Source organism: Heterocephalus glaber, unplaced genomic scaffold (genome assembly GCF_053883595.1).
Source record: "Heterocephalus glaber isolate CG9 unplaced genomic scaffold, H.glaber_assembly_v1.0 deba00001600, whole genome shotgun sequence".
Classification (NCBI taxonomy): domain Eukaryota; kingdom Metazoa; phylum Chordata; class Mammalia; order Rodentia; family Bathyergidae; genus Heterocephalus; species Heterocephalus glaber.
In genome coordinates this window covers 46,690,661-46,717,253 of record NW_028258372.1, presented here as the reverse complement: position 1 = coordinate 46,717,253, position 26,593 = coordinate 46,690,661, and the positions used below count along the sequence as shown (strand labels likewise).

General features: G+C 41.3%; 1 protein-coding gene across 1 annotated transcript in view; it reads right to left on the bottom strand.

The window, feature by feature from the left end:
- The window catches only part of Acbd3 (acyl-CoA binding domain containing 3), a 35,862-nt gene extending 12,185 nt beyond the window's left edge, over positions 1 to 23,677 (bottom strand). Inside the window, exons 1-5 of the mRNA XM_004861985.3 lie at positions 23,376 to 23,677; positions 8,905 to 9,046; positions 7,872 to 8,012; positions 4,764 to 4,922; positions 2,729 to 2,903 (exon numbers count right to left, since the gene is read on the bottom strand). Coding sequence (XP_004862042.1) covers positions 2,729 to 2,903; positions 4,764 to 4,922; positions 7,872 to 8,012; positions 8,905 to 9,046; positions 23,376 to 23,634 — 876 coding nt within the window. The 5' untranslated portion in view covers positions 23,635 to 23,677. The remainder of the gene's footprint in view (positions 1 to 2,728; positions 2,904 to 4,763; positions 4,923 to 7,871; positions 8,013 to 8,904; positions 9,047 to 23,375) is intronic.
- Positions 23,678 to 26,593: the final 2,916 nt, after the last annotated feature.

Below are 26,593 nucleotides of genomic sequence, written 5' to 3'. Positions count from 1 at the left end.
TACACTTAAGACTTTAAAATACCTTCTCTCAAGGTGTAGATTTTAAATAATTTTCTTGCTAGTTTTATAGAAAGAGTACCAACTACCAGAAAAACATACATAAAACTAAAACAAGTGAGTATGCTCAGAACACTGCATGACCAGAAAGGGAAAAAAAAAAGCATTTTTGCTGATGATCAACCCAGCTCCCTCTCCACAAAGCCTTTCCTGAAACCTGCAGAATGAATAAAATCTCTTCTCTGGGATCCCACTGCCACTAATATGCATCTATTACAAACAATAGACTACAGTTATTTCAATACTCTCTTTTCTATACTTTGGGAAGTTTAAAAAACACAGAAAGGTATAATAACAATGTGACAAACACCCAGTTCATACACCCCCAAATTAACCCCAATTGATACTCCCAAATTAACAAGTGTTCCCATTCTGTAATACTGCTCAGTTTATAAAAATTAGTATTTACAGGGGTGAAGTTTCCTTTGTTTCATACCCTTATGCAAAATTCATTGCAAACTGCTAAAAAACTTAGGTTGCAATGAACTAAAACCCTCTCTCTAAGGCTGAATTCCTGGGTTATCTATTATACCTATTTCCAGACTCAACCAACAGACTCTTTTTTGAAGCAAAACACTTACTGGCACGTTCTAGATATACATAATGATGACACTCATCATAGGAAATCCGTACCTGTCCATGATGGGTCTTGGTTCTTTTTTAACCATTCCCTCCCTCCCTTCAACTCCTCTTCCCCTCCTTCTTTACAGAAGCTTTGTTTCCATTTTTTCCTTCGATTCTTTTTTCTTGTCCCTTCCTTCCTTTCCCTCCCCCCACCCCCGTTCCCCTTCCCATTGGACGTTCTCTTCCCGTTTCCCAGTATCTATTATACATTTTGGTCCTTATTTCCACTTTTGGTTTCTCACACCAGAGAGTATTTAAACACGTGTGTCCGATTTATTTCACCTAAGAGTGTGGTCTAGGGGCCGAGGATTTAGCTCAGTGGTTTTGCCACCTGCTGTGCAAGCACAAGGACCCACGTTGGATCCCCAGTACCAAAAAAAGAGAGTGTGGTCTCAAGGTGCATCCGTTTAGTTAGAAATGTCTCAAGCTTATGGCTGAGTAGTATTTCACTGTATAAAACAACACATTTTCTTTGTCCATTTATCAGTTGATGGACGTGTGGGCTGCTTCCAAGATTAGCTATCACAAACTGTGACAACATAAACAAGGGTATGTATATATCGCTGTGGTATGATGCTTTTCTTTCAGGATGATACCAAAATGGGGACTGGCTGGGTCAAATGAAACCTCTGGTTTTAGTTTTTTGAGGAACCTCCACACTGATTGCACCACTCTATACTCCCACCAGGGTTCCTTTTCCCCCACATCCCCATCAGCATTTGTTATTGGTTGATTTCTTGATAACAGGCATACTTTCTGGAGTGACACGGAATCTCACTATTGTTTTAATTTGTATCTCTCAAATAACTAGTGATGTTGAACTGTTTTTATATATTTATCTGCCATTTCTACTTCTTCATCTGAGAAGTGCATTCCTTTCAGATGCCCACTTTTGGACTGGACCTTTAAATTGGGGGTGGGTCCTGATTTTTTGAGTTCTTTACATATTCTACATATTAGTCCTTTGTCTGAGAAACAGCTGGCAAAATTTTTTTTCCACACTGTCAAATGAAGAATTTAATAAATTGAGTTTGATCATTCCAATCTCAATTGTGGCTTTCCAATACCACTTCAAAGTTTCTTGAATTTGCCCTATTAGACTGATTTTCTCCTCATTAAGTGATAACCTATGAAAAAGATAGTTTATATGAGCTATCCTAGTAAAAAATCATCTTGATGCCTATTAAAGAAAACGGAAAAAGGGCTGGGGATTTAGCTCAGTGGTTTCGAAGCCTGCTGTGCAAGCTCAAGGACCCGAGTTCAATCCCTGGTACCAAAAAAAAAAAAAAAAAAAAAAAACCAGAAAAAAGGGAAGCAGTATATTAAAGTAGAAACAGACTATAGAAGAAATAAAAGAATCCCTCAAAAGTATCTTGAATGAACTCTGGTTTAATGTTCTTTTCCTCCTCTTGTGGATTATACAAAAGGTGCAGAGCTTCTAACTTCTCAATGATATATCTTCAAGGAATTTAAAGATCTTGGAGAAAAAAACACAGATTACTTCATATAATAAGAAATGTAACACTTCTGCACTCCAGTTTTTTGATAGGTGGCAATTATTTTGAAGTGAAAACATGTCACTTAGCACATTTAAGTTTAAGGAAGTATTTTGTGTCTCCGCAGATGTAAAAGACAATGTAAAATCACTATATTCCCTGTGTACAAAATAGGTTCACAGACTAGACTCCTAGTCCCACATTCTCTCACCTAAGTCACCTTTCTTTACACTGAAGCAAAACACAGTACCGAGTGGTAGAAGTTGGACATGAATGTGTTATAAGAAACAGCTTATAACCTAAGATAAGAAGAGTTCTCCTCTGAAGCTGCCCACCCCACTGACAATGCTGTGCCTGAAGGGCATCTCTGAATTAAGGCTACCCTGGTCCTCATGGTTCCAGGACTGCTAACATCTGCCTAAGAGATCACCTAGAAGCAACTTTATATCTTCAAAGCTAACTAATACAAAATTCATTGGTAACTTAAAAAACGGGTTCCAATGAAAAGAAAAGCCCTCTCTAAGGCTGAATTCTGGGGTTGTCTATCATACCTGTTGCTGTGCAAGCTGAACTTGATACAACTGCTGCATGTACTGCTGATAATGCTGCTCCTGCAGCTGGCGGATGAGAGTCTGCTGCTGCTCGTAGTTCCCTGGATACTGTTGGGCTGCATACTGCTGGAACTGCACGGCAGTCTGGGAGTTTAAAGCTGCCATTATCTGCTGCCTAAAAACATTAAAAAATATACACTAGTCTGACTACAGGAGATTGTTCATGACAAAATTAAATGTCCTTAGTATTTTATAGTTTGTAACTCTTAACCGTGACTAAGCTAGTAATGTATAACGATCAGCATGTGTCCCAAGCCTAGAAGAAAGATTTAGGAAAATAAACCTGACCTCTAATTGTTTTTTGTTGTTATGTTTTTGTTTTTCCTGTTGAGACAGGGTCTCACTATGTAGCCCAGACTGGTCTTGAACCCCCTGCAGTACCAGGAATCAAACTCAGGACCTTGTGCTTGTCAGGCAGGTGTGGTGCCACTGAGCTAAATCCCAAGTCCTGGTCTTGAACTTCTTTTTTTTCTTTTTTTTTTTGGTCTTGAACTTCTGATCCTACTGCCTCAGCCTCTAAAGTGCTGCGATTACAGGTATGTGTCACTACATCCAGCTGGCTTTTAATGTTTTACTTTTTCAAGGCAAACTTGGGATGAAGAGTAATAAGCACATCATTATCACTATCATCATAACTACTGTGCCGGGCAGTGTTCAAAGCACATACATGTACTAACCCCACTGAGTCTCACAACAATCATAAGAGGTAGTTCAGTAAGTTGCCCAAGATTCTAGAACAGGTAGATGCCAGAGCCAGGATTCAAATCTAGACAGTCTGGCTCACAGACCACTAATTCATCATCACACTGTAAAATGACAGATTGCCATCTGTAGCAAAAATATGGCATTTAATTATTGGTTCCCCTACCTAAAGACATGAAAAATAAGAAGAGGCAGAATAGCTGAAAGATATTAAGGTGGCCCTGGCAAGGTTAAATAAAGCCAGTGAAAATCTGAGAGTCTGCGGCACTTAATTCAAAGTTCCCTTTACTAACGGGGAAACACTGAAAATGGTATCCGGGCAGGTGTGGTCCAGAAGTAACTATTTCTGTGACATATCCCAATTCTTTCATATTAAAACCACGCTTCATAACTCACTTGTGTGATCACTTAAAGATCTCAAAGCCATCTATTAAGAAATAAACAATCAGATACACAGATAACAAAGCAAATGCTCAGATTCACAAATAGAGCATGAGCCTAGGCCCAGCTAGGGCACCTCACCCTAAAAAAGAGCAGTGTGCACAGTCTCTCTTCAAAGCAGAGCGAGGACTTCAGTGTAAGGCTAGCTTAGGATGCCTGGTTTGATGTATGTACCACATCACCCTAGAACTCCAGGCCTTCTTTCCCCAAGCACTAAGTGGGTGTTAATCACTTCCTCCTTGCACCTACAGCTCTCTTTTGAAGAATCAATCCTTTCTAAGATAACTGCTCTCAGAGCCCTTACTGAGTAAGCAATAGTTTCAGGCTCTGAGGCCTGTATTAGGGTTTAGGGAGGGACACTTGATACAGACTGCACCAACTAGATTCTCTGTCCTCAGAATTTTTAACTGGGTCTCAGATTCTGGCCTGCCTCTGTCAGATGCACAGAAAACTAATCACAAAAAATCCAAGCTGAGATACCCTTGCATACATCAAAGCAGAGTGGCACTTTGCAGATATCAGGAAGAACACAGCCGAGACATAAGCTAGGAAGGAAAGACGAGAGGTCATGTAGACGTAGAGACAGACAAAGCAACTGAGAAACCCAGGTCCTGCTTCTAGTCCCTGGGTTTTGCACATTAATCCCAAAGACTTCCAAATACATTCCTCTTTGATAACAGATCACTGTTAAAAATAAAAAGCAGTTAATAGTCGTCTACCTCCCAGTCATACAAATCACAGAAATATTCAAAGGCACACAACGGTAAAAACTCAGGTATTATGAGCACAGCTCGCTTCTCATTTTGAAACGTAACCCATGCAACAAGCTTACTTCTGCTGCTCCAGCCGAAGCCTCTCTTCTTCCATTCGCCTCCTCTCTTCTTCCTCCCGCCTAAGCCTCTCCTCTTCTTCTCGCCTACGTTTCTCTTCCTCCTTTAACAGACGTTCTCTTTCTTCCTCTTCCCGTCGCCTTTGCTCCTCTTCCTCCTTCCTACAAGGTAAAGAACAGAGAATGAACTCTACACAGGGACTCTTATTAAAAAATCATTTCCAGGGCCGGGGATTTAGCTCAGTGGTTCCGTCGCTTGCCTTGCAAGCACAAGGACCCGACTTCGATCCCTGGTACCAAAAAAATAAAAGCAAAAACAAACAAACAAACAAAAAATCATTTCCAGTGGGCTGGGGATTTAGCTCAGTGGTTCCACTGCCTGCCTCGCAAGTGCAAGGTCCCGAGTTCAATCCCCAGTACCACACACAAAAAAATCATTTCCATTTCATTTCCCAGTGAAAATTAACAATCATTTTAGACAACAATGTGGCAATCTCTATCAAAGCGTGAAACATAGCCGGGCACGGTGGCACCTGTCTGTAATATTGGCACTCAGTGGGCCGGAGCAGGAGGACTGGAAGCATTCGAGACCAGCCTGGGCTGTAGAGCAAGACCTTGTGTCAAAATAAAGAACTGAATCATATACACTTCACTAGTAGAAACTTATCACATGGAGTCAATCTCACAATGCTCAAGATCACATCACGAATAAGTACTGATGGGGTGGGCATGGGGCTCAGTGGAAAAGTGCTCTCCTCACATGCACGAGGCACCACACATCGAACAGTACACATCCGAGAGGCTGCCCAGCCTACACTGCCTCACGCCACAGCCTGGGGGCTTGGCAGAGGGCTGGAAAGTACTTAGCAAAGGTGAACAAAAATGCAACTGTACCCGAAATGCTGCGTAGCCATTAAAAAGGGACAGAACATGATCTAGTATGTAAAGGCTGGTATTATTTGAGGAAACGCAGGTAAATACACAGAAAAAGGTCTGGAAGGATATACTCTAAATTTGTCAGTTATCATTTATGAAAAGAGCAAAAATAAAAGAAAGATGGAAAGGAAAAATTTCAGTGTGCGCTTCATATTCTGTCAGAAATGGGAAAATCATTTATACTGTGTATGTGAATTACTGCTGAAATTTTAAAAATTTAAAGTTTCTGATTTAAAAAAAGAACAACTGGACTTCTAAGTGCGGCCTTTATCCAGCTCTCGCCTATGCGCAAAAGCCCCTTTCCAAAGAAAACGGACGACACCACACCTGGAGCTGACACCTCATGGGGTCTAAACACAGTGTGAAGAGCAGGGAAACTGCACACTCTCCGGAAGACACCACTTCCAGGTCCCACCAAGAGAAGTGTCTGGTGACTCTCCTGCCTCAAGGCCTCTGAGTGATTAACAACATATGCTGTCACTGGCAAGGCTCAAAATACAGCAGCAGCGCCACCAATCTTAACGTGTCACAGCAGCACAGGGCAGGAAGCTCTACAAGCCAGGGCTCAGGTTCCAGGATAAGCCAAAGACCTAAAAGCCTTCAAGTAGTCCTACGTGGAGCTTATACGATGACAGAAGTAATTTTCTTTTGGTACCTGGGATCGAACTTGGGACCTGAGGCAGGCGGCGGAACCACTGAGCTAAATCCCCAGCCCCCGAATTACATTTTTAAAAAGAAAAATGTAGTTTTATATGTTAAGATGAACAGGTATCGATGTTAAGGTGACAATGCTTAATTAAGAAAAATAGCTGAATTATTACTAAAATAACTTAAAAGGGATATATATTTATATATATAAATATATATTTCCAAATATACATAAGTCCAAAGACATTATAGCCATACTTCACAGATCCAACAGTACCACACGACTATAGCACATAAGTCAAAAAGTGTATTCCATTCTTCTAAGAATGGAATTTTTTCCTCTGGATTTAAAAAAAGTTACTTTGCATAAATATTTTCTGAAAATATAATTAAGCTGTTTACCATCCTCTTAAAACAGGAGTAAGCTATAGCTGGTGCTCTATCTCTTGATGATTCAGGTTAGAACTACAACCATAAAAACTGTGCTGTAACAATATCGCAACAACATTTATCTTCATTTGTAATAGCCTCTGGCTAGCAGGCACACTTTTGTAATTCCTCCATCTATTTTTCACAGTTTCTATTTTCTTCCTCACTCTCAGGCTATTTTCTAACCTATTATTTCTAATCCAGGTTAAGGTAGGAAAATAGAAAATCAACTTTCTAAGGTATAATATAATCTAAGGAAAAACTGGTTTTACTCCGGTACCAAAAAAAAAAGAACAAAGTGAAAACTGGTTTTACTGCATAATTTTAAGTTCCTAGAATTTTAAAAATTCAGTTATTAAAAATATAACCACTGGGCCAGGGATTTAGCTCAGTGGCACCGTGCCTGCCTTGCAAGCACAAGGTCCCAAGTTTGATCCCCAGTACCAAAAAAAGAAGAAAAAAAAAATATGACCACTACATAAATTTAAGGTGTTAACCGTAATCTTAGTTCACGACTACAAAGGGGAATCTTTCAAAGATAAACAGCACATTCGCAGCTTCTGCCCCACCCGCTGAAAGTAATTAACAAGGAGCTGGGAGAGAAAGCCAACATGTACGTGCGTGCGTCCGTGCACCTTGAAGCACAGCGAAAGTCACAGAGTAGGGATGCTCCAGGAGCTAGCGCAGACAGCACAGAGGGCGGGCACGTCGGACCAGCGGATGAGGACGAGGGAAGGGGGGCGGGGTGCGTTACAGGGCAGCCTGCTCAGAAACAGAGTGATCAGGCAAGAATGGACACTGCAGCAAGGGAAGAGGGGTCTCCTCTTACAGGGACAGTCGGACAGCACCAGCGCCTCCTCCCTCAAACTTGCAGCACAATCACCTCTCCTCTCAGGAAGTCTCAACAACTGCCCTAAGGAGTGAGGATTAAAGGCAAAACACAACCCAGACAGACACTCTGCATAAACTATCAAAAATACTCCTTGGGGCCGGGGACGTGGTTCAGCGGCACCACGCCTGACTGGCAAGCACAGGGTCCTGAGTTCGATCCCCACACCGAGGAGAATAAAAACAAGCACTCTTTGCCCCAGACATCACCTTTTTTTCTCTTGCTCTTCCTTCTCTATTTTGTGGGATGCAACGTATGTTGAAAAGAGATGGCAACATCTATTTAAGAGCCTGACAAACTGTACCATGGCATCCTCTTTAGACATGCTTCCCAGGGCAGCCCACTCCTTCCTGTAAGGAGCAATAAGAAAAGTTACCTCAACAAGATGAGAACCTGATTTAATTTAAACCTAAATACAAACAATCCTCAACTATAACCACAGTGAAGAATGACTCCAATATAAGCAAAAGGCTCACAATTTCAAGTTGTTTTTCTTCCCAAGAAAGTTCTCTCTGTATAGTTCAAAGTGGTCTTGAACTATGTAGGCCACGCTGCTCCTGAACTTGTGGCAATCCTCCTGCCTCAGGCTCACAAATGCTGAGATTACAGGTGTGCACCACTATGCCCAGCTCAAATTTCAACAAACATACCCTAAGTTAGATTATGCCCCACACAATCCAAATTTAACTGCATTGCTAATAATTCCCACACAGCAAAAAGGTACTAACATTTTTTCTTTATATCATATTTTATCTTTTTTTCATCATATTTTACCTTTAACTGAATAAAATATTCAATATATTCTCTTCTGGCACAATTTTCCATGTTTCAATAAGGGAATCCATCATTACATATTTGAAATGGGTTTTTTTAATATTTTTCTTTTTTTTTTCTTTGGTGCTAGTGATTGAACTCAGGACCTTGTGCTTGCAAAGCAGGCAGCGGAGCCACTGAGCTATATCCCCAGCCCTGTTTTTAATATTTTTGAGGAGAATCAAATGAAACTGTATCTCGTGATGGCACACACCTATAATCCTAGCACTCAGGAGGCTGAGGCAGGAGGATTGCCATGAGTTAGAGGCCAGCCTGGGATGCACAGTGAGACCCTATCTCAAAAAAATAAATAAGTAAGTAAGTAAGTAAATAAAAGTTTCGGTTCTTATTCTAAGGAGCCAGCTATTTATATTGTGCCCTTTCTCAACAATGATCTCTTTTTGTTTGCTACACAACAGAACATGTTACCTTCTGTCATTTCCCAACACATCAAAGAATCCAACCTCAGGACAAGTGTCTGGATTATATGGGCCCATAAGAATTTGCTTATGCAGTGCCACAAGCTTCAACTTTTCTTCGTAAGTTGGATGAAAGGCTTTGCCATCTTTTTCTATAAAAGAAATACAAAGAAAACATTAGCACTGGCAAAATACACAATTTTCAGCATTCTACATTGAAGCTCTGGTATAAGATATGCCACAAATTGCCTGTAAAGACAGAAAAGCTACTACAATGAGATTGTTACTTCCTTTTTTTTGAGACACGGTCTCCCTATATAGTCCAGGCTGGCCTTGAATTCACAGCAATCTTCCTGCCTCTGCCTCCCAAGGGCTGGGATTACAGGGTGCACCACCACACCTGGTGAGATCGCTATTACAATTGCTAGTTGTTGTTTTTTTAGGACAAAGTCTTGCTATGTAGCCCAAACTGTCCTCAAACTCACTGCCTTTCAGTCTACTAAGCGCTGGGATTACAGACACATGTCACCACACCCAACTTTATTAAATTTTAACAGTCAAAGCCTAACACAGAGATCCCGTATACAATGAAGTCTTTTTTAAAACTGAGCCAACTACCAACTCATGTTACGGACGCCATGGAGAAGCCAGGCATGATGGTGCTTGCCTGTAACTCCAGCATTCTGGGAGGCTGAGGCCAGAAGGTCACAAGTTTGAGCCTAAATCCAAGCCATTTAGACCCTCTCTCAAAAAAGAAAAAAAAAAGAAAAGGAAACCCATCTGTCAAGCTGCAGCAGTCAGGTACACATACATAAGTGTACCACTTGACACCTTTACAGATAGGACAAACATGTACAACAATCATCTTTAAAGAACTAAATTTTTTTTAATATTCGAGCTTGGCATAGTAGCCCATGCCTGTAGTCCCAGTACTCAAGAGGCTCAGGCAGGAAGATCCCTGTGAGTCTGAGGCCAGCCTGGACTACACAGTGAGACTCTGTCTCAAAAGGCAAAAGAAAATGACACAACAAAAAGTTTTATATTAGTCACTTCTAATACAAGCACGTGTAACATCACATATGAAAGGCTGTTTTGTCAGTTTCCCATTTAAATATACCTGGAAAGTTTTTTTCAAAAATAACAAACTTGGGCCGGGGATTTAGCTCAGTGGCACCATGCCTGCCTCGTAAATGCAAGGTCCTGAGTTCGATCCCCGGTACCAAAAAAAGAAAAACAAAAAACAAACTCATGTGGTACTTGGAAAAATTACTTTCAGGATGATAAAACTATGGCACTAATTGACTTATTTAATAAAACTCAGTAATCTGTGGATCTTGCACCTGTCTCCAGCACTGAGCAAACATTATCACTAAACTATGAAGCACTAAAAGCAGAACTACCTTAGGGCCGGGAATTTAGCTCAGTGGTGCTGAACCTGCCTCACAAGTGCAAGGTCCTGAGTTTGATCCCTGGTACCAAAAAAAAAGTATTACTACCTTAAGTGCTCAGAATGGAATTATCACCGTTCCATGCTTCCCAACATTCTGACTACAAAATCCAACTTTTTTTTTTGGTAACGGGGATGGAGCTCGGGTCCTTGTGCTTGCGCAGCAGGTGACGAAACCACTGAGCTAAATCCCCAAGCCAACAAAACCCAACTCTTAGAGGGTTACTTCAGTCAATGAGGAACATTACATAAAATGTTTTTAATATTCATTCATTAACTCCACTTAATATTTTTAACTCAATTTAATATTCACTGAGCCCCTACCCACAAATCACTATGGTACACAGATGGAAATTCCCTGCCCTCATGGAATTTACAAAATACTGAGCTCAATTGAAGATCTGTAACTTGGCAATTCAGTAAATGTGTCTGGGTGCTTATTTAAGGCATATATACCATAATATATAATATAGCAAACAAATTATCGCAAAATTATATTGAGATAAAGTTAAGATTTTAGTTTACTTCTCACCTAGAATAAATTAAAGGTAATAAAGTAGATTTATTCCAACTCCTTGGGTTAAGCCAATACTGTTAAATTCCAATGCAGTATACAGTAAAAAATAAAATGGTTTAGTATTTATAAAACAAAATATACCTTTATATTATCTGACATAAAAGTCACAAATCTAAAACAACTGCTCTCTATTTCATTCTCTTCCCAATGAAATCTCTCTAAAATACAACCTTGAAAACATAACTTCACTGTTACTTAAATTTTTTAAAAAAGAAAATCTAATCAACAATAATGCAACATTTAAATTATGGTAGTACACTGAACAGATTATACAGCTATTAAATGACAAGTCCTTTTATAAAACAAATTACAAAGCATTTTAGAGAACATACTTATAACACATTAGTTAAAATAAGTAGGATGAAAAATCACTATGTTTACAAGTATGTAAAAATGCTTGCAATTGACCAGAGACCCAAAGAGAATGTAGATACAATTTTAAAAATTTGGATGAGTGGATACTTATAAATCCTTCTTTTTAAAAAAAAAACAAACAAAAAAAAAACTGCTTTGTTTTTTGTTTTTTAAGATTTTTCTTACAAAATTAGCTAGCTAGAACTCTGTTTTCCAAGATGATGTTAGGTCATCAAAACATGCAAGGCAATGGTGGCTCCTGTCCACTTATGTTCCCAAGGTTTCTCTCCAGCGTTCAAAGTGTCCACAACACCCTTTACCATCCACTTTGATTTTGGACATATTAATCACTAAGTTTTCTTATGCTAATTATGTCACAGGTAATTATTAGGAAAACGTAACCCAAAGCAACTTCCTTCCCACTTCTGCCAAATGAACTTGAAAAACAGCTCTAACTTCAGATTTTACTTATTTTAGTGTTTTCTTAATTTGATTGCTTGATGATTGATTGGCTGATTGCAGGAGTGGGGATTTAATCCAAGACCTTAACACTAAGCTACATCCACAGCCCTTTGTTTACTTTGAGACAGTCTCACTAAATTGACCAAGCTAAGCTCAAACTTGTGACCCTCCTGCTTCAGCCTCCCAGAGTGCTAAGATTACAGGTGTGTACTACCATACCTGGCATGACTTTAGATTTTAGCATTTTAGTCAAAAGATTGTAATTCAGAAGGGTTTTCTTTAAATAAAAAAGCATAAATTTATGTCATTTAATGTTGACCCTTATAAAAGGAAACACTTTGCTGGGTGTGGCAGCACCTGCCTATAATCCCAGAACTCTGAACGACTGCACCAAGAGGATCGCAAATTCAAGCCCAGCCTGGGCAATTTAGTGAGGCCCTCTCTCAAAATTAATACTTAGAAAAAAGGGCTGGGGATGTAGCTCAATGTGAAGGCCCTGGCACCAGGTTCAATCCCCAGTACCACAGTGAATAAATAAATGGCTTAATTAATAAAAATATGCTGTTGGTGATTCAAGAAAAAAGGTGAGAGTGAGCCTGAGAAATAGTGTGGGTAGAGTGTTTTTACCTTCTCTTTTTTTGAAAAAGTATGGATTTAATGAAAATGGTTACATTGACCCAAATAAATGTCAATAAAATCAGTTACTTACTTTTCATTTTTGGTACCAGGGATCACACGGAGGACCTTGCACTTGCAAGACAGGTGTGGTGCCACTGAGCTAAATCCCCAACCCTATTTTGTTTTTTAGAAATAGGGCCTCACTGGGCCAGGGATTTAGCTCAGTGGTTCTGGCACCTGCCTTGCAAGTGCAAGGTCCCGAGTTCGATCCCCAGTACCCCCCCAAAAAAGATGAAATAGGGTCTCACTACGTAGCTCAGGCTGGTCTTTGTTTTGTTTTGTTTTGTTCAGGCTGGCCTTGAACTCACAGCGAGCCTCCTGCCTCAGCTTATTCACTGGAAGACCAAACACTTTGCCGATTGGTCATGTAATACAGCAATTTTCAAATATGGTACACACACACACATCCTTTTTGCTGCAGGAAGATAATCTGAATAGATGGGCTAGTGGATATGAAAAAAACTTTTAAGTTACTTCATAGTAGTTAAAGATTTTTTTAATGTCATAAATTACAGTAGTCACAGATTGGCTTTTTGGTATGTAAAATAAGCACAAACAGTAGTGATTATATAAAAGGAGAGTCCATTTTCTACTAGATGATAAATCTGCTTTATTTCAAGCATTTGGTCGCTCAAACCAGGTGCAGTAAGCTGTGGCAGAAGGCGAGTAAATAAAGAAACCACCACTCAACCAGGTGTCAGCCTAACCCAAGGCACCGTAAAAGTGACTCTTCGGTAGGCAGCGAGCACCACGATTTAGGAGCGTTATTTTTCTGTATTCCCTTTTTTCCACCTGACAGATCTAAGAGTGTATTGCAAATTTTTTAAAAGTATGTTTTAAAAGAATACAGCTATGCATGATGGCCCACACCTGTAATCTCAGCACTCTAGGAGGCTGAGGCAGGATTCCAAGTTTGAGCCCAGCCTGGTCAACTCTGATTTAGTGAGACCCTGAATCAAAACAAGAAGTAAAAAAGCTCTGGGCACAGAGCAAAGGCCCCAGATTCAATCTACAGTCACACACACATACAAACTAAAAAATGTTTAAAGAAAAAAATTAAAAAGAGCTAGAGAGAGGTAGCTAGTGCAAAGGCCCTGGGTTCAAGCCTCAGTAACACACAGAGAAGTAAATAAATAGAAAAACAAAATAAAAAGGGGTGGGGATGTAGCTCAGTGCTTATCTATGTAGTATGCCTGAGTCCCTGGGTTCAATCCCCGGTACCACCACAAAAAAAAAAAAGAGAATAAAAACTGACTTCATGTATCACTTTCTGAAAAACTGAGCAAAACAAGATCAAGTACATCCATTCTCCTAAATTATACTGACATTTTCACTGGATCTTTTATGCACTTATTAAGTGCTGGTCTATAACCTTTCCTTTAAATCTTATTACTGAATCTATTGTTCTAGTTGGTAACCAAACTTGCCTCCAAAAACAAAAGGAAAACATAATAATGGTAACACTAATATATATTTCTGTTTTGTTTTGTTTCTTTGGTGCCGCGAATTGAACTCAGGACCTTGCGCATGCCGGGCAGGCAATGTGCCACTGAGCTATACCCCCAGCCTACTAATAAATATTTTTGGAAAGACTGGATGATAGATTAATGTTTTTTCTCCCAAATTTTCATCAATAAGCATATGTTCTCCTTACCATCAAACACACACACTTTTTTCTTTTTTTTCTTTTTTGGTACCGGGGATCGAACTCAGGACCTTGTGCTTGCAAGGCAGGCGCTGGAACCACTGAGCTAAATCCCCAGTCAACACATACACTTTTTTCAACCCACTTTGAAAAAGTCAAAGTGGGGCTGGGGATTTAGCTCAGTGGTTCCGCTGCCTGCCCCAAAAGTGCAAGGACCTGAATTCAATCCCCATACCTAAAAAAAAAAAAAAAAAAAAAGTCAAAGTGTAGGGATTTAGCTCAGTGGCACCATGCCTGCCTCGCAAGCCTAAGGTCCTGAGTTCAATCCCTGAGGGGGAGGAAAAAAAACGTCAAAGTGTAGCTGCAGGTGTAGCTCAGTGGAAAAGGACGTGCCTAGCACCCATGAGGCCTTGGGCTCATTCCCGGGACTAAAAAAAGAAGTCAAAGCCATATAACTTCAGCCTTTGCGACAAAGTTAACATATCAGTTTTCTCCTGAAGAACACAAAAAACCCAGAAGGCTATGTGGATCCCAACCATCTTAGTGTAGCATACTGCTTCAACAAAAACAGAAAAATGAAAACTCCTCTCCTATCTAAATTACAAGGTATACTAGTATTACTAAAACCAAAGTTGCTCATTTCTGACTTCTCAGATAGCTCTAGTTCATACATGACAAAGGTTTTAGTTTTTGAAGTGCTTCTGAACTTTTTTGTCCCACAGGCATTTTATGTAGCTAGCAGAAAAACAACCACTATTGAGTGCACACTCCACAGCCATTAAAAAACTTGCAGAAAAAATTTTTGTGTTGTTATTACTTTTTGAGACAGGGTCTCCCTATGTAGTCCAGACTGGTCTTGAACTCACTTTGTAAACCAGGCTGGCTTCAAACTTGTGATAATTCTCCTGCCTCAGCCTCCCAAGTGCTGGGATTACAGGTGTCTACTGCCACACCTGGCCAAAAAAACCATTTTAACAAGGGACTTTCCTAAAGGAAAGTTCCATCTCAGTCCTGCCAGAAAGGAAGACTGGCATCATTGTAGGCACTCAGAGAGTTAATTATTGCAAAGTCAATTAATTCAATCAATTTTTAAATTATGCTTTCTAGGGCAACCAAAAACATAAATTAAGCTTAGAAAGAAGCTGCAGCTATTTTTCAGATGAGTGTGAAAATACATCCTTATTACTGTCCATAGGAAGTACTGCTACACAAAACAACAGTCTGTACAAGAACCAAATGCAATCAAAGTACGTATCTGTCTTAGCTATGAATAGTATAAACTTAATGATAAAATATGGTATAAAATTGGGAGTTCAGGAGGAGGAGAGACAAAAACAGACACATGTACTAGAATTTTAAAAAGAAATTATGATGACACATGACTGTAATCTTCGCTATTCAGAAAGCTGAGACAGAAGGTTCAAGAATTTGGGGCCAGCCTGGGCAACACAGCAAGACTGTCTCAACATCAATTAATTAAGGAAGCAGTAAGATACGGAAGAAACTGTTAAAACAATGGGCAATGGTTTTGTGGAAGGTGGGTGGGAAAAACAAATGGGATGGCTGTTTTTCATTATAAATTTTGTTGTACAATTTGATTTCTCACCTGCTTTGTTTTCCACTTTGATATCGCTTCTCAGCCTTCTGGCTAAGATCAAGTGTAGTTTGATTAAAAGGTAAAAGCAATAAACATTTAATCTCAGTAATCAGTTTGTAAAATAATTATGACATATGTGGTAGACATACACCCTGATCTCTGGAATCTGTAAATAATTAGCTTAAGGTTCCAGCTGACCATATGCTGAATTGTTCACATGGACCCAAAATAATCACATGGTTGAGAAATCCAAGGGGAGAAAAAAGTCAGAGACATGTGATAACGGATGTGGAAGGGCCATCACCGACCAGAGCGTTCCGAGGAGTTGGAAAAGACAAGGAAAAAATTCTGCCCTAGGACTTCCAAAAGGAGGAAAATAATCCTGACACTTTCATTTCACCTCAGTGAGACTTTCAGTTTTGTTTTTTGTTTTAGACAGGGTCTCATTCTATAATTCAAGTTGGCCTTGGATCCACTAAGTAGCCCATGCTGGCCTGGAACTCCCAGCAATCTTCCTGCCTCAGCCTCCCAAGTGCTGGAATTACAGGCTTGAGCTGCCACACCCAGCCTTCATTTTAAATTTTTAACTTGCAGAACTCTAAGAGTATATGTTGTTTTAAGTCACTAAATTTGTGATAATTTGTTATAGGAGCAACAAGAAATTAACATAGAACACAAAACACTTTTTTTCAGGCAATTGAAAGATACAGCATCTATATTATATTCTTACTGAATTTTTAAGTATTTAACTTTATAGTTCCAATTTTATAAATAATATAATAGCACTACAATCAGCTACCAAGCCTAAATCTCTGGAAGCTTGAAATTAAGACCCAAAGCTCAGGGTGTAGCTCAGTGGTAGAATGTATGCTTAGCATGCATACACCCCTGGGTTCAATCTCCAGCACCCAAAAACAAAAATTATTAGACTCACATCTCAACTGCTAGTGTATAGGAGAAATCATATTTTTCTCCTCTCTTTGGAAGTTAAAAAGACGTAATAAAGTATTTCAATGTCCCTTCTAGCCTTTATTTGACTGATGAAAAAAAAAGCCATGAAACCCATGGGTTAGAAGGAATATTAAAGATAGATGACTGAATTGCAAAACTACAGCTCAAATTCCCTTTATATATCCAACTGACAGTTACTAACCTATGCTCGACCCTTTTGGGTAATGGGAACTCACTGTTTAGGCAGTTTGTTTCCTCTTCCGATAGCTGCGATTCTTACACAGCACTGAGCACATTCTCTATACTGAGTTGATATCAGGGTCTGTTTCTTATCTTCAGCTCTAAATGAAACACACCTATCAGATCTGACCTCGTAAATTACAAAATGCCCACCATGTTTGCCTGAGTTCTCTATTTCCTGAGCTAAACACCTCCAGCTTATTCAATCCTACTTCACAGAGTCCTAGTTTAAACCCCAGCTCCACTGTATTTATGCCATACTTCTCTCTCTTTAGTCTGCAAGAGTTGAGAGTGATGTGTCCCAAGGTCCTGGCAGAGCAGATCCTTTTCAACAGCAGCCATTATAATGATGGCAGCCCAGCGGGTGCCCGCCCGCAATCCTAGCACTTGAGAGGAGCCTGAGGCAGGAGGATCACTGAGAGTCGAGGCCACCCTGGGCTACACAGTGAGTTCAAGGCCAGTCTGAACTACACAGAGAGCCTGTCTCAAAAAAGAAAAGAAAAAGCAGGGGCCAGGGATTTAGCTTAGTGGTTCCACCATCTGCCCTGCAAGCGCAAGGACCCGAGTTCATCAAGATATACACTTGGCATTTGTGTATTCTTCTCCATGTGTGATAAACCCCAAAATCATTTTAGAAAAATGCTAAAATCATTTAAATTAAAAAAATATATACACACATACCTCTGAGTCCGAAGAAAAATTTTAGTGCAGCTCAAATTTAATAAGAACTTGGTGGCTACCTATTTTTTTCTCTTAAAACTTCCCCTTAGGTCTGTATATCCTATGCTATTCCACATTTATGTCTAAAAACAAAGACTATCAATACAAAAGAAAGGGAAAAATAAACTCAAAAGAAATTTAACAGCTGCTCCATAGTAACAAACTTGAAATGATCTGTGGCTAGTCCACCTAAATCTAGGAGGAACACACTAATTATATGTTACCAATAAATAACAGCTAGATAGTATTTTAAACTTTAACGAGGCTATTTGAAAAAGTTCTTATACATGTCTGTTTAAAGACAACAGGAAATGGAACTATTTCATCTGTCCGATGACCCCTATCACTAATTCTCTACCAGTATACAATACTATCGCTAACACAAATGAGTAGCATCAACAGCAATGCTAGTGGAAATATATTATTCTATGACGAAATTGAATTCAAAACCTTTCTCCCAAATCCAACTCAGTTTTCTTTTAAATATCATACTCCTTGGCCAGGAATTTAGCTCAGTGGTGCTGGCAGCTGCCTGGCAAGTACAAGGTCCTGAGTTCAATCCCCAGTACCAGAAAAAATAAAAATAAAAATAAAAATAACTAAATGTCATACTCCCAAACCCTCCCCACTCACATGCCCATTCCCCAGCAGACATGGCCCAGGAATAATGGCCATCCAGTTAGGGATGACAATCCCACTCCTATTACTCAGATTATGAATCTCCAAATGCCATTAACGTCTCAGGAAGGCTGTTTCAAATTTTTTAAAAAGGGCTGGGGATGTAGCTCAGTGCAAAGGCCCTGAGATCAATCCCCAGTTATCAGAGAGGGGAAAAAGAGTTCTCAAGCTTTAGAGATATACAATTAAATATATACAGGTGACATGGGAAGCAGATGGGGCAGGTCTTACTGGGTAATGGATACAAGGATGTTCACTGCACTATTCTGCCTGCTTCTGTGTACATTCAAAATTCTCCATAATAAAAAATTAAAAATAAAATTTAAATTAAAAAATTTGAAGCCTAAAAATGTTCACACCCACTTTCAGCTTACAAGAGTAAAAAACGATCATTATTTTAGCTAAACACAGGTCTCCCAAAAGGTCTAATATTGTTCTAATAGAAAGCTGATTTACCAATAATAGGATTCATCAATTTTCTTTTTTATCTTGGTGGTGGTGTCATGGGATTGAACCCAGGCCCTCCCATAAGTTGAATTCAGACCCCACCAAGCTACACCCCCAGCCCCAGGACTTTTGTGTGTGTGGTGCTAGGGATCGAGACCAGGCCCTTTTCACTGAGCTATATCCCCAGTACTTTTTCATATTTTACTTTGAGACAGGGTCTTGCTAAGTCATTAAATAGCCCAGGTTGGACTGGAATTGCCTCTGCATCCCAGAGTGCTGGGATTACAGGCATGCGCCATTAATTTTTTTTTTTTTTTGGTACCGGGGTTCAAACTCGGGACCTTGTGCTTTCAAGGCAGGCAACATTAATGTTTTTGATGCCCTGCTTCATTAATTTTTTATTTTTATTTTTTGGTACCGGGGATTGAACTTGGATCCTTGCACTTGCGAGGCAGGTGGTTGAACCACTGAGCTAAATCCCCGGCCCCTCATTAATTTTTTTTTTTTTTGGTACCGGGGAGGTTCATTAGTATTTTTGATGGGCACATTTCCTTCAGTCCTTTAGTGAGATCTTTCTTTTGTTATTTTCAAACCCAATAGCAATGTTATGTAAGAATTTAGAGTACATGGCTCTCATATTTTTGTGAGATGGACTGGGACTATTTAGTGATCATGCTTAGAAAAACATCTTGGAAGCTGAGTGTGGTGGTGAACAACTGTGATCCCTGCACTGAGGCAGGATGATGGGGTACGAAGTGAGTTCAAGGTCAGCCTGAACTACATAGCAAGACCCTGTCTCAAAAAAAAATCTGGGGCCTTTATTAGTCCTTAATGTTTTCACATAAATATATTAAAGAAGTTCCAAAATGTGATAAGGCAACTGAATAAGTAGTTTTGAAATTTTTCCTCCGTGTATCCTAAAAAGCAAGGTTTATATTTGCTTTCATCTCCTTTGGTGGGAATAAATGTCTTTGGAATCAGACTGAGAACCAACCCTGTCTCTTAGAAACAGTATCTTAATGGCCTGGGGCAGGTTCTTTAAATGAGGATAATACCCTCAGGGAAGGACTTGTGAGAGAATTAAAACAATATCCTATGTACAGCTTCCACCACATGGCCTGACTCAGTTACTAACCAGTTCTGTAACTATTTGCAGTTCATTAATTTGGAATTTTAAATTATTGCAACCAATCTACATCTACTTAATGTAATATGCCAATAAAGTATCAAGAAGGAAAAAAAGAAATCTATTCTTTTTTTTTTGGTACCTGGGATCGAACTCAGGACCTTGCGCTTTCGAGGCAGGTGCCAGAACCACTGAGCTAAATCCCCGGGCCAAAAAAACCCTACTCTTTATAAAGAACTCTAAGGACCAGGGATTTAGCTCAGTGGTGTGCCACCTGCCTCAAAAGAGCAAGGTTCCAAGTTCGACTGCCAGTATCAAAAACCGCCCCCCAAAAACCCTAAAACCCAAAATACAATTCTCCAGGTTAATTCCACCCAAAATGTATAAAGATATAAAAAAGCAAATCCATTTGTGTTCCTTTGGGTCCTTAACCCAAGGATATAAGAAAACAGAGCTTAATCTAAAATAGAAAATGGGCAACTCCCCCCGCCTTTAAAAAATCCTTGAATGTTTCCTTATCATCTCCCAACAAAAAAGCCAAACTATTTGAAATGGCATTCTCTGAATTCAACTTACCTTTCTAGCTATCTCCATTAAACCATTTCATTTTTTTAAAATATACATTTTTAGAAGTGCCTACTAAGCTTACACAATACTGGGTTTCAATGTGATACTTTCACACATGCATGTGACATATTCTGATCCCGTATCTACTGCCCCATTCCCCTCCCTTACACCCACTCCCTCCGTTTCCCAGATACAATGCACGTTTCCCAGATACAGTGCACGTTTCCCAGATACAGTGCACAACCCTTGCCCTTCCATGGCCTCTGGGCATTCTCCCACTCTGGCTCTGGAAAGACACTGCTCTTCACCAGCCTTTCAACCTGCACACCACTTGTCTTGGGTCTTTAACTCTACTTGTAGACTTTATATTCTCTATTTTATATTCCTTAACAGCAAAAGGAATGTGCTATTCATTCACAGCAGTAACCTAATTTAAAACTTTATCCATAACAAGGATTCAAGAGCTGGGAGTGGTGGCACACACCAGTAAACCCAGCTACTCAGGAGGCTGAAGCAGAAGAATCACAAGTTCCAGGCCAGGATGAGCAGCTTGGTGAGACTTTGTTTCAGAGTTTAAAAAATAAAATAAAATCAGCAGAGTAGAGGAAGGCTCAGGGCCATAGCACTTGCCAAGTATGTATAAGGGTCCTGGGTTCAATCCTTAGTGCTGAAAAAAAGACACAATAATGCCTAAAGTGTAAATGGTAAAACATTTACATTTACTTGAACTTTCATTTATTATTTCACTTTTTTTTTCGAGTGCTGGGGATCAAATCCAGGGCACTGAGCATGCTAAGTAAGTGCACAACCACTGAGCTACACCTGAGCCCATATGATTGCATTTGCACCTTCATAGAATTAAAAGGTAGTTGGTTGAATAACTGCCCTATGACCGCTGTGACATGGCCAGAAAAAGAAGCAAGGATTTGATTTCCAATCCAAGTTATGTTCTATGGAAAAAGACATCCACGCTTTTAAGGCTGATATTTATTCCCCAGCAGAAGACAAAATGTAACATTATTTTTAATTCTTGTGAGATACTGGTACAAAAATCACAAAACAATGATCCACTGGATGTCCATATAAGACTGATAAAAACACCATGTATTTTGCTAGAAAAATTCCTACACTGAAACAAAGGCATTACTTGGCTCACCCCACCTTCCATAATTCTAACTGCTTTTACATCCTCTTTTAAAAAAATTACTGTCTCATATACTACCAGTTTTTTTACCACTATCTGATGTATGATCCACACAGAAAGGCAGGTACCTGCAACACTGCTTTGAGCACTTAGCTTAGAATTCTATGAACCATACCTACCAGTGTAGCTTTTCTATCTACCATGACTGATAGATAATTAGGCCCCCCATATTATGGGTTCCCACAGGATTCCTACCACTCAACAAACATGCTAAAATAAGCTACTAAATTCAGACTACTGAATCTTAAAACTGAGATATCAAACATTATCTAATCCAGCTCTTTGTATTATATATATGAAACAAATTGAGTCTGCACAAGTTAATTGTTCAGTTCACACAACTAGACTCCAAATGTTCCTGACTCTCTAAGCAATGCTAAATTTATTGCACATCATACAATGTTTTTTATCTTTCAAAGTATGTATCACTACTATTTTCAAGTAAGACAGGCTCAGAACATGAAATTGCCCATTTAGTTTTTGTTAATCACATGGGAAAAGCCAGGATTATTAGATGGTTTCTTCTCCCTCCTGTCTCTGTGAGAAATAAGTTCCAAGAATAAAATTTTAAAGTAGAACAGTTACACGAATTGTACAGAAACCACTAGATTTGTACCAAGTGGTAACGTACCATCACTACAGCAAACTCTAGTCAGTGACCTGAAGGTTCAAGTGATCCAAAACCCATTAGCCATTACCTATTCCCCAAGCTAGTTAGGACATACAGTGCTGAACTAACTGCACAAGGACAATGATTATTTCAAGGGTATATGTTACTAATAAAAAAGCAACGAATATGGAATGATTAAAATTTACAAAAGTCAGACTTTCCCTACTTTGTACTAAAGTTATTTTGGAGAAAACGACACTGAACTATTCAACTTTAACTGGTCAAATATGTGCTCTGGGGAGAGTTATAAACGTGGTTCTGGAATGTCTGTGGAACCTAGCAACCGCTTTTTATTGTTGGTACCAGGGATTGAACTCAGGACTTTATGCTTGTGAGGCAGGTGGCAGAACCACTGAGTTAAATCCCTGGCCCTAGCAACCGCTTTTTAAAGCTTCATTTGTGGACGTTTCTCCCTGCCTTTCCGTTCAAGACCTAAATATCTTTAAGAGGCAAACTAACGATCGTCAGTCTTTCCCACTAACACAACCAAAACCGTAAGACAGCTATCTGCACCGTTTGACAAATGAATCATCCAATCCAGTAAAAGAACTCACATACCACAACTGTGTTCTAAAGAAACAGTCATTTAACAATTTTGCAAGAAGCACAGAGGATAATTAGGCCCCATTCCAGACAATTCATTCCTGCACACTGCTTATGAGGCAAAAGCTTGACCTAGAAGTTGTCAGAACACCGCGAGCGCCGCAGCTGGAGGAGCCGGAGGGCGCGGACGCTCCGCACTTCCTCCTCCGCCACGCCCGTGCCGCCAGGTAAGCATGCCCTCTGGGCCGTGCGGCTCTTCGGCTGGGCTGGCGCCGACACTCGGGACCTGCAGGAAAAACTCTCCACCCTAAGACAGGGGCATCGCGGGGGTCTGATGTGGCCGCCCCCGGGTACAGGCACAGGAAAGCGTCGCAGAGCGGGAACTGCAACCCCGACCGGAGGCTCGGAGCGGCGCCCGAAGGAGCGCGGCTCGGGGAGGCGGGCGGTGACCCCGGCCACGCGGGGCAAACGCGGGGCAAACGCCGGGCCGCCTGCGGGGGCGCCCGGCCTGCGCTGCACTGCACGGCCCGGGCCCCGCGCGACCGCGGAGGCGGTGGGCGTGGGGCGCCGCTCACCTCTGAAGAAGCGCAGCGCCAGGCCGTGCAGCTCCTCCAGGCCGAAGCCCCAGCGCTGCTCTAGCCGCCGCGCCTCCTCCGCCGCCTCCCCGCACGCCGGCTGCTCGTCCGCGGCTCCCGGGCCCCTGCCGGACCCCGGGGCCGAGGGCGGCGGCAGCAGCGGAGCGCCCTCCGCGCCGGGCCGCTCCTCCGGGTCGGGGCTCAGCGTGAGGCCGTCCACGGACACCTCGAGCCGCTCCGTGCTCAGCACCGCCGCCATCTCCGGCCGCTGCGCCTCCTCGGCGGGCTCCGGCGGCGGCCACGTACCGACTTCCTGCTGACCCCCGACCCCGCGCGCCGACGCCGGAACTTCCGCCGGCCGCCGAGGAGGCGCGGCGCGGGGCGAAGCCTGCGCCCCGCCTGGGTGCTGACAGCTGGGCCCGAGGAGCTGCGGCCTGGCCACTGGTTCGGCTTCCGGGTTTTCAAGGAGGAAACGGGCTGCTGAGAAGTGGCTTCGCGGGCGTAGCTGGAGGCAGACGCAGCGCTGGCTTTTACAGCAACAGAAGGTCGTGCAGTTTCTTAGGTCCTCGTGGGAAGGAAGTACCAATCATTAGGAGCCGAAGGCCGAGAAAAGGAATGTGTTAGAATGAGAAAGGACGCACTGACCCACGAAGATCAGGGCCGTGGCCGAAATACGTATTTCAGCAGCAGTGTGAAGCCTTTCTACAGCGGAGCCAGGAGTCAGGAACAGCTTTCCTGAGATGAGACGTGCCCTGCCTTAGGCACATTCACCTGTGCTTGTAGGCTTTGGGGCCACTCTTTCTAATGTTGCCTTATTTTGCTGGCTGCTTGTTTTTGGTCACCTTTTCCTATAACAATTATTTTGAAATGTTTTCTACAAAGAAAATGTTAATCTTTCCCTTTGTATGATAAAATGTCTTTAAATTGGTAACTCATTACTGACATTGACCTTTTTAGGGTTATCAAATTTGGGGATACTGTCACCAATTAGCGGAGGGCTCTTTTGCTCAATTTGGATGGAAGTCATGCGTTCAGGAAACGCGGCTCCCTTGATGTTGGAGCCCCAGACTGCGCTCAAGTCGCCGGCGTGTTATGGCGCTCAGAAGCTCCGACTCGACCCTCGGCTTTCAGCAACGAGGCCTCCAGCCTCTCTGACACCTTTCTGGAGCTCTTCCAGCAGCTTCTGCTGCCTCCCCTTCTCTCCGTGGACCCCCGCAGGCCTCTGCCAGTCGCGGCTGCCAGTCTCCCCTGTTCTCCGTTGTAGGTCTCCACTGTTGTAGGTCTGTGGGACTCCTCACAGTTGACTAGCCCCCTTTTTTATTTTTACCACATGTTTGCAGTACATAACGATTACATTTCCTCCTGGGAGTTGGTACATGTAGATAACACATCTTTTTCTTTTTTTTTTTTTCCACATTCCCTTCGCCCCCTATCTCTTCCCATCATCGCTTGGTCTCCTTCCTATTTGCAAAAGATCTATGTCCCTATTTTTATTATCTTTTTTTTCTTTGTTTTTGAGGGGGATCAAACTTGGGACCTTGCACTTGGGAGGCAGGCAGTGGAAGCACTAAGCTAAATCCCCAGCTGTTTTTGTTTTTTGAGACCAGGTCTTGCTGTGTAGTTCAGACTGTCCTTGAACTCACTTTGTAGCCCAGACTGGACTTGAACACGCAGAGATCCTCCTGTCTCAGCCTCCAGATGCTGGGATTGCAGGTGTGTGGCACCACGCCCGGCAGACCATACCCAGGCCTAGAGAATCCACATTTTTAATAAGCTTTCTGGTGCAGCTGATGCTGCTGTCTACAGCTCACTTTCAATAGCAAGAATCCGGGTGTAGCTATGATAAACTTCAAATACTAATGTTTACTATTTGAGTTTTGACATATGCATATAATTTTAAAACTATTACTGCAATCAAGATGACACACATACTCATTACCTCTTTTGTAATCCTTCCCTCTCCCAGACTTTTCTATAGACATTTGTTACATCGTGCTCATCACAATAGATTCTGACTTATGTAAACACTTTAGAGAAAGCCTGCTTTTTCATATCCCTGTCTCTTGTATACAAGGAGACAGAGGATTGCCAAAAGAAGCACTTTTTTTTTGGTACCAGGGATCGAACTCATGACCTTGTGCTTGCGAGGCAGGCACGGTGACACTGAGCTAAATCCCCCACTCTGGGATTTCAAATATTTTCTCCAAGTCCATTCTTATATAAAGGAGGGGTTTTTCCCCCCTTTATTTTCTTTTTCTTGGTTTTTTGAGAAAAGGTCTTGCTATGTAGCTTAGGTTGGCCTTGAACTCCCTATGTAGCCCAGGCTGGCCTCAATCTCATGACAGTCTTCCTGCCTCAGCCTCTTGAGTGCTTGGATTATAGCCATGTAACACCACATCGGGTTCAAGGAGGGTATTTTCAACCTACCAACTTTGCCATGTGAATTTTGGTTGCATCCTGTTAGAGTTTAGATCTTAAATGTCCCCCAACCCCCATATGTTAAAGGATTGGTCCCCAGTGCATGGCACTGTTCGAAGGAGCACACCCTTAAAGAGATGAGTCCTGCCAGGCATTTAGCTCAGTGCCACTGTGCCTACCTGGCAAGTGCGAGGTCCTGAGTTCAATCCCTGGTACCAAAAAAAAAAAAAAAAGAGGTGAGGCCTAGTGGAAGGAAGTTAGGTCTTTGGGGGTATTCCCTTGAAGGGAACATTGGAGCTCTGGCCCTTCTTGTCTCTCTCTTTCCTTCCTGACAGTAGGAAGGCCAGGAGCTTTGCTTCACCATCACTTCCTACCATATTGGGCCATAAGCCCAAAAGTGACAGAGCCAACCGACTATGGGACTTCTGATGCCATGAGCCAAAATAAAACTTTTTTCACTTTAAGTTGATTTATCTCAAGTATTTTGTCACAGTGATGGAAAGCTAAAAACATCCCATTTCATTCAATGACTTTTTAGATGAAGTGTTACCATTTCATAAATACTTGCTGAAGTTTTGTCACTAAAATCAGCATTTCCTGTGTTCTGGACACATATTTTCATCTTCTCTGCTAAGTGTTGTTAGGTCTCCAAACAGGAAGTGAGTTCAATTTTTGTTTCTTCCTTTACCTGGTGATTAATAATCAGTACTCAGTAAAATTTTTCAGTCAGTCTTATTATAATGTAATGCAGAACACTAGTAGTGAAAATTCTGTTGTGTTCCTTGCCCACTGGCACCTGG